The 12,565-nt window shown below is 38.5% G+C and overlaps 1 protein-coding gene across 5 annotated transcripts in view; it reads right to left on the bottom strand.

Annotated features, from left to right (window-relative positions):
* Positions 1–1,520: 1,520 nt before the first annotated feature.
* The window catches only part of FAM172A (family with sequence similarity 172 member A), a 528,836-nt gene continuing 517,791 nt past the window's right edge, over positions 1,521–12,565 (bottom strand). For all 5 annotated transcript variants that reach the window (XM_030927233.1, XM_030927239.1, XM_030927234.1 and 2 more), the window contains one exon: positions 1,521–4,534. In XM_030927233.1, coding sequence (XP_030783093.1) covers positions 4,392–4,534 — 143 coding nt within the window. In that variant the 3' untranslated portion in view covers positions 1,521–4,391. The remainder of the gene's footprint in view (positions 4,535–12,565) is intronic.

The raw sequence follows: 12,565 nt of genomic DNA, 5'->3' as shown, positions 1-12,565 counted from the left end.
CTCTAAAACCTTTGTGCTGGGAATTAACAAAGTTTTTCAATCTAATCATGCTCTTTGGAATCAAGGTCGCTCAATTCTAAAGTTACCATTGCACAGGCTGTTGCATAATTTTAGATGTCATGGAGAGTCCCACTGATGAAATCTGAGAAGGCTCATGTCAGACCACTGACTGCTAAAGACATCACTACATGAAAGATCAGTGGTGTGAAACTTTAAAAACATCGATCCAAATGAATCAATTAAATCAACATTCATCCTTCCTAAGTGTGTGGTTTAAAACTATCATTGTTGCTTTTTTTTTTTTTTTTTTTTTTTTAAAAAAAAAAACCTTACATAGATTTTGAGATAAATGCTGGAATGCTTTGATGGCTACTTCTATTCTCGAATCTCCGTTAATCGACTTTGTGCTATTTCCCTCTTTTCAACATCTTCCACTTGGTGTACATTCTTTACTTTTAGTACAGTGCATGACAGTTGCAATGCTTTAAATCTAAAACCGCCTAACAAAGCTGACGCTTTAGGTAGGGTAGCTTTAAGCTCTGTGAAGTGTTGATTAAAAACCCTTTCCCAGACTCAAACTGATCTTTTTGGAGATTAATAGAATATTAGATAAAAGGAAGACGAACAATTCAAGAGACTCCCACTCAGTCATTCTATACAAGGAAGGAAGGAAAGTATTCAATTTTTGAAAGGGAGTACCTCCTGGAGTCTTTTATTTTATATTATTACAGCCACTAATAAGTAATAATAAAATAACCACCACCATCATCCCCCTTTTTGCCACCCATATTTCAAAGATGAGAGTGTCTCACATTTATTTAAAGACATTTTTTTTTTTCTCCACAGAGGCATATGGAAAGTTTTCGAGAAATTTGTACACTTTCTGTAGTAGTACTCTTTCTTAAACGAATTAGGATTACAGACACCAACAGGAACCTGTCAGTTTACAGTAAAAAATATGATTATAACAAGAGACACGTGTTTGGATTGGAACCGCAGATAATCCAGAGAAACAAACAAAATCTAACTTATTAGCACGGATAATACAGTTAACATATCTCTAAAAGGGGCTAAAGGTTTTAAGAAAGCTGTAAAATAAATGTAAGTTATTTTCAGATTGAACACAGTACATCAAGAACCTGTATACACACACTTGAAGGCAACTTAATCTCACCAGACTCCTCTTGGAAAACATATTTATTTATGGCATATTCAAGTTCATTTTATAAACAACAGTTTAACGATAGGTTGTTCAGATTTCCTTGCTAAGGAGGCATTTTAGATATAAAAACAACTGTCTTATAAATGTTAGCTTTGTAAAAGGTGCAAGCCAAATAGTGACTCAACTGAAGTTAGAATATTACCTTACAGCAATACTAACAGAAATAAAAAGTAACCATAAGGTTTAAAATATTGATGGATGCTGTTTCATCCTTCCTTTTATGTTTTTGCTTTAAAAAATCTCTATGCAATTGGTGAATAAGCAAGAATTCTTCTGAGCAAGAATAATAACATCGCTGTTGTTGGGAAAATTGTTTTTATTTTAAAATGGAAATGGAAATATACAGGAAAAGCTTGTGCTTTCCTTTTTATTCTTTGAATAAACAATAATAATGCAATCCAGGTCAAAGCACAAGGCAGAAACTTGAGAAAAGAACAGTTATTACAAGTACATGGTCTTCTTTTCAAATATCCATGAAAATGTTTAATGACTGGATGGCTAGGTATCTACAGAAGGCTCTAAAGCAATAATCTGGCCTTTAAGTTTCGACAGGACTATTTTGAATCTTAGATTTATCAGTCACTCCTTTCCCTTTCTACTTGTTCTAAGAATTAAGTATAAAATTAAAATAAAAAGTCCACATCCTGACTTTAAATCTCCACTCTCCTAAAAACCTGTTTGAGGAAACAAAAATGGGGAAGAAGAAGATCAAAGATATTGTTAACACTGGCGGCACTCATGCAGGTGGGCTAGTACCAACTGCTGGTTGTCACTCCAGGAAAATTGAGGTGAACATTATTACATTTATATCAACAAACCCATAATCAACAGGTTAAAAATCCTGCATTACAAAGGATCTGATCACTTATCAGTTGGTGGTCTGGAAGTTTGCCTAGCTCCCTCTGGGCTGCTACAGCTCAGATTCACAAGTAGAAATTACATTTACACAACTTAAGTTTGCAAATAGCTCTCTATAGATAGTTAAACAAGGCCTAACCATCCAGTAGTTTTAAAGTATTAGAGGCAATTAAATAGTGATTTATTCTAGTTATAAGTAAAGGTTTAAAAAGAGGAGAGATGATTTGAGAGAAGGAATAGGAGTGATTTGGTTTATAAACTGAGCATATTTATTTTGCTCTAATTCAGGTGCAGAAGCTTCACAAATTTAGCATTGCAGAAGTGTTGGTTTTTTATAAATGCTATAAAATTGTTTCCTGTCAACATTTTCATATACTGAAAACACGACACAATTTATAATACCTTGAAAAATATATTCACATCTATTCTTGAATCTCTCACTGGAAGATACCATTATTTTACACAGTTCACCAGTACTTCTAAAGTAGTAAAGATTGGATAAAAAGGGTCAATATCACAGACAAATGTGCTTGATGTTGTTGGGGTTTACTCATTTTAAGCCATCCAGTAGCTGAATAAAATGCCATTTTGATTTTTCCTCCCATATAGTTGATTTTGCTTAAGTAACACCAAAATATATGCATACCTGACCACTGAAGAAAGATTACTTTGTCATCATTAAAACTATAGAACTAATGAATGTACTTGTGTGTCAAACACAGCAATGAGATATTAACAGCTTTAAAACTTGTTGAAATTGGTTCATAATATAAAAACATTTAAGCACGAAGTGGTTGATTTTAAGTTACTTTTCTGAGGCATTAGACAGTTCTAAGTCATTTTGGGTACATTTTATCATGTCCTGAAATAAGGCAGGCATATTAATTGTTGCATTATTAAAAAAGGATGAAAACTATTAAATTCATGTTCTCATCTATTAGAAACAATCTTTACTAGGTAATTAAACTTGTCAAGTAATTAAAAAATAATGTGAAAATTTAAGATTTTAATCAAAAAGTCAGCAAAACCTTAACATCTCCTGTATTTCACAGTGTTGGCCACATCTTAGCTGGATTAAAATACTCAATTGTTCAAACTGTAGGGCTAAACCCTACAGAGGAAGCAGAGTGCTAAAAATTATACCATTGGACTGAGAGAAGAAATTCTTTCACATCAAGTCCTTCTCTTATTGTTAAAGCAAAAAACTAAAAGGATAATTTTAGCCCCACTTAGCCTTTCAGAAGAAAAAGGCTGCAGAGCACATAGGTTTAGTTTCCTGATGACAATAAAAAAATTCTCTCCCTAGAAGTGCCTAACTCCAAGAAAGCTCAGAATAGATCATTCTGGAAAGGATTAACAACAACAATCTTTCTCCACAGAGAGATTTAAAAAGCAAAACTTAAGTGAGTTATATCTAAATTACAATGCCACTCAGTACACATTATATATTTAAAAAGTAAAGTCAATTCCAGTGATAACAGTTGGAAATCTCATTGAAAATGGGACCTTTTACACCTACACTTAAAAGAGCTGCCCATCATTGTTTTGGTTTTAACAGTGTCTTCTGAAATCAGAGACTTGTGTAAACTCTCACAAACAGCTGGCAAAAAAATTTTCAGCAGTAATGCGGATTCAGTACTTTATAGATTTTTATGCAAAGCTTTCCTTTTTTTTTTTTCTGGTCCGGAAATGAAAATAGGGAGAGAACGATTTGCACTCCCCAAACTACATGGTACATCATGGCATTTATGTTCTGAATTTGAAATTGGCTTGGAGCATGTGTGCAGAACTTCCTAAAAAAAAAAAAAAAAGAGGTGGGTAATAAGATGCTCTCAGGGAAAAACCTAGTTAAAATGGAAATCTGAAGTCGGGAATAAAAGTTTGCTCCAGTTGAGAGCGGGGAAAGATGGACATGATTAAGGAGGTGAAAGCAACAGCGGCTGCGCTGTAGCGGGCGCTAGGACCACGCCGACGCCGCCCGCTCTGCAGCGCCCACGCGGGCTCCATCAGGGCAATTAGAGCCGCGCTAGCCGCGCCAGGCAGGGCGCTGTCAGCCTTAATCTGAGCGCTGACGGGCGGCGCTCAGCCCGCGCTCAGCCCACAGGAAGCACGACCAGTGAACCCATATTGCTTTGACAGTTGCACTCATCTAGAAATAATGCAAAACGCTATTTAGATGTATATATCACGACCCTGTGCTCTGGGAAGAAAACAATCTAACGAGGGGCTGGGAGTCCGCTCGACGACACAAGCAGTGAGGAGGGTGCGGGTGCGTGCGCCAGGGTGGCCTCCCCCGTCGCGCTCGCTCCTCTTACAGCTCCTCGTGCTTGATGCGGTGCGAGCGGCGCGTCACAGCCGGCTTCAGGGAGCTGATCTTGGCTTCTGAGGCTTCGGTAAAGAATTTGAAAATAGACGGGAAGCTCTTCCAGGAAGTTAGCTCGTGACGGTCGGTGCCTGCAAAGAACCACACATTCGGTTACCAGGTGGCCACGCGGTGCCGGCCGCGGTGAGGGCGGCTAGGGCCAGGCCTAGCTCCGGCTGGCTACCACCCCGCCCCGCCCCAGGCGCCCGCGCCCCGCCTCTCAGCCAGGGCCCCGCCCCCTCGCGGGCGCGCGCCGCCGCCTCTCAGGGCACACCTGGGGCTGCGGGGTCACTTGCACCCCCAGCTCAGAGGAACTCAGACTTAGCTGTCCGGGGCGTCAGGGCGTCTCCGGCCTAAGTCTCCATCCCTCTCCCGACGCGGGGACGCGGCCCGCATCTGTCCCGGGGTCGCTCAAGGCGCGGCTGGACGCCCGAGGCCTCCGCCTCTCCGAGCCAATAGAAGCGCTGGGCAGGAAGGGCCACTCCCTCTCCCTCTGGGAAACCACCCACCTCTCCGAGACTCGGCGCGCGCGGGGATTGGTTTTCCCTGCGCGCGGGATCGGCTGCCATCCACCCCACAGCGCCTGTTTTCTTGCCTCCCAAGGGGGTTGGGGGCGGGGTGGGGAAGGATTTTTCTGGCCTCTCCCGGAAGCTGTGCTGTTAGACACGATTACCTCAGCTAGGTCACTGGGACCAAATCATACGGGACGCTTAATGAAGGACCACATTCAGAAGGGATTATGCCTTGAAGTGTCCTGGCGGGCGACATTTTCACAGATTTTAAGGGGCAAATTTAGAACAGCTAAAAAAAGGTTTCAAAGCAGTGACTACTAAAAGAGCATCTAGGCCTCCCATTTTGTCAGGAGGAATTCAACTTAGAAAATGCAGGTTAGTTGTCAATTTTTGGGGTTATTTTATTTTACTACAGCTTCTGTCTGTGGTTTCGATGTAATACTAATGTACAGCATGTTTTCAAATCAAATCGACCTTCAGTTTAACACAGGCAGCAGATAACACGGATGCAGGCATAAGAACAGATGAGGAAATACATTTATCTATTTTTGACTCCCTGTGATGTGGCATTTTACGAGTGGCTTCATAAATGAGCACTTTTTAAAATTAAAAATTAATTACAAAGACTTCCACAGGAGAATAGCTTTTAAACAGTTGAAATCTCTTCCTAGATCACGCAATTATGCAGAGAGATATCGCTTGGAAGTCTCCGGATTCAGGGCCTCAGTCTGATACTTTAACATTGTTAATGATAATTCTTTAGTCTGTAATAGTAGGTCATTGCTATGGTTACTCTACAATGGTGCAACACTTTGCTTTCCCCTTCAGCTATTCGCTGAGACCTGGTAACCACATTTGTTGCCTAGCAACAGTTTTGTGACAGTATCACAATCTAGGAGTTACAACAATAAGGATGCTATGGCTGCTGTCGGCCAGAAAGCAGAAAGCTACAGTCTGTGCCTGACTTAGCTGTGGGAGCTGGTCCTACTAGAGAACCCCTCTCTCTTTATCGGTGCCCTCCCAAGGATTCTCTCTCCTCCTTTCCTCTGCAGATGGGCCTCATGAACCTGAATTTGAAACTAAGACCCAGTATTAAAGTCATATCCACCAAAGCTACTGTATTCAGACTAAAAATGGGTCATTTCTTTATTTGCTTACTCATTTTGGGCAAAATTCATTGTTACTCAATAGGAAGGCGGGATTGTCTCTATGGTGTTTGCAACCCTAGTTTCACTTCAGTAATAACTACACAGTTGCACTTATAATGGTAAGACATTTTACAATCAATTGTAATTCCTTTTGAAAGACCATTCTCAGATGCATACTACATGGCAACACTCACCCCCAAATACAATAAGCCAAAAAAAAAAAAAAAAAAAGGTGTTAATTGTCTCTTTTCCTTCCCATTTCCCAAGCTTCCAACCACATTTGGCATTTCCTCCATAGTGATCACACTTACACCTACTAGTGTTACTAAGGCTAGGATCAATTTGTAAGCTTTCTCAGGGAATTCCCCTCATAATTCCTCCCACCCCTTGAAACCAATTCAATCTATGAATCTAGAGGGACCTAAGGAGTCAATGGTCTGAAGCAATTTTAACTCCTTTATTTCTTCTTTACTGGTGACAATCCTTCTGAAGGATGAACAGATTTCCCTGGTGATAAAATCACTACAAAAGCTTTTTAGTTTTAGCTTTTGATGACTCTCTGCTTGATTAGTCCTGGACTGAAAAGACCAGAGTCCCTGAGATAACTGAATACTTGTACTGGCTCTCAACATTTACTCTTGTAATTTAAAAGTATGAATAATGAGAATGTGTGCTTCTGTCAGAGGAAGGGAAATTGCTAGGAGTAAAGGTAATAAGGTAGGTTAGCAACTGAATTACAGAGAATGGGGTGGAAGGGAGAGAATTCTCCCTAAACTATGGAATGATAACATGAATATGTAATACAAACATGTGTTTTCTAAATTTTTGGAAGTAGATTTTTAATGATTTTTAAAATATCATTTGGAGGTTGAATAATTGCATGTCTATCTGGGACTGCATATATACATTTCAAGAATATGTTTGGAGACCATTTTCAAAAATTTAATTCTGAAGTTCAGTGAAAATATTTACAGGTGAATATGAAACTCTATCCATGACAGTGTTCAATGAATGGAAACTTTTGAGAGCAGGTTTCTAGTACTTAAAAATACATCACTTTAGGGGACATTAAGTGGGGTGCCTTTTATTCCATCAGTACAGAAACACTAGACCATTACATTATTTGTTCATAAAAGGATATAAAAGGTGGAAGTTTAGGTCAATCAAAAAAGCAGTCATTTATTAATAAAATGCAATGATGTAGAAGTCACAGGGAGACTAGTTTATTTAGCACTAACCTAACCTGGTTATTTGAAGGAGATAAACATGGTTTTATGGTCAAGGTCTAGTCTTTTCACTACCACCACTTTATTCTTATCAAGTCTCCACTCTTCAAACCCATATTTTCCTAATTTAGACAGGTTCACAAAATATAAGGAGTAAAAGGTTTTTCCACGTTAAATATCTGCCAAGTTCTCAAGGAATGATTTTGGTATCATTTTGTAGTGGCAGGCTTGGTCTAACTGGATAATTCACCTATGGAGTGAATTCAGTTTCCTAGTCTATAACATCAGTTCAGTATAAAAGTAAAATGTAAAGGATCACAGCGCTTCATTACAAACAAATACCTTTGCTCAGTTTCAATCAGTGGTTCTTAATGGAGATGACAATGGCCTCTGGAGGCATTTTGGAAATTTGCAGGGATATTTTTGGTGGTCAAGACGATTGGAAGGTGTGATTGGCATTTATTGGGAGAAGGTCAGGGATAGTGGATATCCTGTAATTTGCAAGGCAGTATAGAATTGTTCTGCATCCCACATGATTTTCAAATGTTCAGCAGCTATTCATGTAGTTGAAAACCTGTTTATAATTATATGGATTAGAATTTAAATATGTTTTACAGATAATCTTAAAATACTTTCTGCATGCTTTTAATATATACTGAATTTTCCAAGAATACAACTACCATGTAAATTGAAAGCATTGTGCATTTTGTTTTTCAGAGTCTTACCAAGAGTGGTTTACCCTATGAAAAAAATATCATAACTGATGGCACCATGCCCATGGTACTGGAGTTGCCAATAAGCATACCTGTATCAGCCTGCACTTCAGCTGTCAAATTCATGATGATTCCATGCATAAGACCAAGTATCTGATTACTTTATTATGTCTTCTCATATAGATTTGCCTGAGCACTTTAAATATTGAAATCCATATTATTTTTATTATGAATTACTTTTATTCCTTCTATATGTTAACTAGAGCATTACAAAGATTTAACAATCTTATAAGTAGGTAGATTATATTATCTATTGAATTTATTTCAGGACAGTAAAAGCACTGCATAATATTTCTTACAATAGGAGGTAATCAAAGGTCAGCTTAAATAAAAATGAATGGTTAATTCTTTCTTACTATATTAGAGATTAATTCTTCCAATAATCTGAACCCTACTCTAGCTATCTCTTTTATCCTTGTACAGAGCAGAAAATACCTATTTTTCATTTTTCTTATATTTCTTCCACAAATGCCATTTGTCAATGATGTTATTCATTGTGAAATGACTAAAAGGCCAGGGATCTTCCAATGAAAATACTACCCTGAATATCCTTGACTTATCACTTGTTTTAAAAAATGAACTGTAGCAAATTTTAAAGGAGTAAAAATAGCAGAAGTGGTGAAAAGGATTAGAAAGTTTAAGAATCAAGAACGAGACTAGAAATCATATGAGAAAGATCAAATTGCTAAAATGTGTCATTGGTTTTCCCAAAAGACTACATATTTAAGAAAAAGTGCCTTGTAATAGAACTGACAAAGAGGGAGGCTATATTCATGTAATAGCATTTAGATAAAATGGTTAAAAACAGCACTGAGAGTGGAATAGCAAAGAATAGGACAAGAGAGATGAAAACATTACTGTATCTTCTGTCTTATCTATTCCTCTTACTTTTGCCTGTGAATGACTCTGATTCAGTGTTTCTTATACATCAACCCTGCCCACACTCCTCTTTACTTGATCTTAGTGTTTACAAGTATTTTTGTGGGGGCAGGGGCAAAAAGTATATCAAAATATGCTACTGAGTTGGCAGCCAAAATCCTCATGTTTACTTTGGCAGATGTATATTATTTTGAAGCTGTATGTCATTTTATGCAGTAGATGTCTTAAAGTTATATGGGAATATAACTTTAATGAAGTCTATTTTTAAATGAAGACACGGATTATTTACCTTTTCAATGAATCCCTTAATAAAGTGAATAATTTTCTGGTAAAGCAAATAATCATTCTTCAAATGATATCACACACACACATACTAATCAGATTTGCCAGAGATAAGGTCTCCTGGTAAACAGTAAAAGACTGAAGAACAATCTGAGTGTAGAGTAACTTATCACCAAAAAGATAATTTAGAAGAATTTCTTCATCTGCCATTCACTCTTATAATTATTGTTACTCACTTTATCTTACATGGATAGACCAAAACGTCATGGAATACAGGCATACCTTGAAGATATTGTGGGTTTGGTTACAGACCACCCCAATAAAGTGAACGGTGTAATTAGGTGAATCACACATTTTTTGGTTTCACACTGGATATAAAAGTTATGCTTACACTATGGTTCAGTCTACTAAGTGTGCAAAAGCATTATGTCTAAAAAGACATTGTATGTACCTTCATTAAAACACGCTTAATTGCTAAAAATGCTAATAATCATCTGAGTTTTTAGCAAGTTGCAATTATTTCTGTGGTGGAGGGTCTTGCCTCCATGTTGATGGCTGCTGACTGATCAGAGTGGTGAATGCTAAAGATCAAGGTGGTTGTGGTAATTTCTTAAAATAAGATAATTATGTAGTTTGCTGCATTGATTGACCCTTCCTTTCCTGAAAGATTTCTCTGTAGCATGTAATGTTGTTTGACAGCATTTTACCCACAGTAGAACTTTCAAAATTGGAGTCAATCCTTTCAAACCTTGCCACTGTTTTATCAACTAAGTTTATGCAATATTCAAAATTCTTTGTTGTCACTTCAACAATGTTTACAGCACCTTCACCAGGAGTACATTCCATCTCAAGAAACCACATTCTTTGCTCATCCATAAGAAATAACTCCTCATCTCTTAATGTTTGATCATGAGATTGCAGCAATTCAGCCACATCTTCAGACTCCACTTCTAATTCTGGTTCTTTTGCTATTTCTGCCACATCTGCAGTTTACTTCGTTTACTGAATCTTGAATCCCTCAAAGAGGTTCATCCATGAATGCTGGAATCAACTTCTTCCAAACTCTTGTTCTTATTGATATTCTGACCTCCTCCCATGAATCACAAATGTTCTTAATGGAAGCTAGAACAGTGAATCTTTTCCAGAAGGCTCTCAATTGATCAGAGGAATCACTATCTCTGGCAGCTATGGCCTCACAATTTTTTTTTTTTTGAGACAGAGTCTCGCTGTGTCACCTACTGCTGGAGTGCAGTGGCGTGATTTCGGCTCACTGCAGCATCCACCTTCCAGGTTCAAGCCGTTCTCCTGCCTCAGCTTCTGGAGTAGCTGGGATTACAGGCACGCACCACCACGCCCAGCTAATTTTTGTGTTTTTAGAGACAAGGTTTCACCATATTGGTCAGGCTGGTCTCGAACTCCTGACCTTGTGCTCTGCCCGCCTTGGTTTCCCAAAGTGCTGGGATTATAGGCATGAGCCACCATGCCCGGCCACAAAATGTATTTCTTAAATAATGAGACTTGAAAGTTGAAACTACCCCTTGGTCCATAGGCTGCAGAATGAATGTTGTGTTAGCAGGAATGAAAACAACATGAATTTTCTTGTACATCTGCATCAGAACTCTTGGGTAACCAAGTGTACTGTCAAGGAGTGATATGGAAGGATTCTTTTTTTTCTGAGCAGTAGGTTTCAACAGTGGGCTTACAATATTCATTAACCTATGCTGTAAACAAATGTGCTGTCATCCAGACTCTGTTGTTCCACTTACAAAGTGCAGGCATAGTAGATGTAGCATATTTTTTTTTTTTTTTTTTGAGATGGAGCCTCGCTCTGTCGCCCAGGCTGGAGTGCAATGGTATGATCTTGGCTCACTGCAACTCCGCCTCCCGAATTCAAGTGATTCTCCTGCCTCAGCCTCCCGAGCAGCTGGGACTACAGGCACGTGCCACCACGCCTGGCTAATTTTTGTATTTTTTAGTAGAGATGGGGTTTCACCATGTTGACCAAGATAGTCTCAATCTCTTGACTTCATGATCTGCCCACCTCGGCCTCCCAAAGTGCTGGGATTACAGACATGAGCCACAGCACCCGGCCGTTGTAGCATAATTTTTAAGGCCCTAGGATTTTTAAAGTGGTAAATCAGTATTGGCTTCAACTTAAAGTCATCAGCTTCATTAGCCCCTAACAAGAGAGTTACCCTCTCTTTGTCCTTTGAAGCTTTGAAACCAGGCATTGACTTATCCTCTCTAGCTGTGATAGTCCTAGATGGCATCTTCTTTCAATAGATGACTGTTTCATTTACATTGAAAATCTGTTGTTTAGTGCAGCCACTTTCATCAATGGTCTTAGCTAGATCTTCTGGATAACTTGCTATAGCTTATACAGCAGTACTTGCTGCTTCACCTTGCGCTCTTATGTTCTGGAGATGGCTTCTTTCCTTAAATCTCATGAACCAACCTCTTCTAGCTTCCAACTTTTCTTCTGCAGCTTCCTCATCTCTCTCAGCCTTCACAGAATTAAAGAAAGTTAGGGTCTTGCTCTGGATTAAGCTTTGGCCTAATGGAATGTTATGGCTTGTTTGATCTTCTATCCAGACTACTCAAACTTTCTGCAGATCAGCAATAAGATTATTTTGCTTTCTTATCATTCATGTGTTCACTGGAGTAGCACTTTTAATTTCCTTTAAAAACTTTTTCATTGTATTCACAACTTGGCCAACTGTTTTGCAAGAGGCCTAGCTTTCAGCCTGTCTTGGCTTCTGACACGCCTTGTTCACTAAGCTTAATCATTTTGATCTTTAGATGGAAAGTACAGAGATGTGAGACTCTTCCTTTCACTTGAACACTTAGAGGCCATTGTAGGGTTATTAATTGGCCTAATTTCAATATTGTGTCTCATGGAATAGGGAGGCCTGAGGAGAGGGTAAGAGACAGCAGAGTGGCCAGTACAGGAGTAGTCAGAGTATATACTACAATTATCAATTAACTTTGCCATCCACTATGGGCATGATTCTTAGTGCCCCCAAATAGTTATAATATTAACATCAAAGATCACATAATCATAACAGATATAAAAATAAAGAAAGGGTCTGAATACTGCTAGAATTGAAAAAAATGTGACATAGAGACACAAAGTGAGCACATGCTGATTTTTTTTTTGAAAGGGCGGTAACAGGCTTGCTTGACACAGGGTTGCTGTAAATCTTCAATCTGTAAAAAATGCAGTATCTGCAGTGTGATAAAGTGAAGCTCAATAAAACAAGGTATGCCTGTAATTTTAACAATCTACACATAATTTACATCCTA

This window comes from Rhinopithecus roxellana, chromosome 3, assembly GCF_007565055.1.
Source record: "Rhinopithecus roxellana isolate Shanxi Qingling chromosome 3, ASM756505v1, whole genome shotgun sequence".
NCBI classification, from domain to species: Eukaryota; Metazoa; Chordata; class Mammalia; order Primates; family Cercopithecidae; genus Rhinopithecus; species Rhinopithecus roxellana.
The sequence above is the reverse complement of the archived record's forward strand: the minus strand, read 5'-3'. Positions and strand labels throughout refer to the sequence as shown.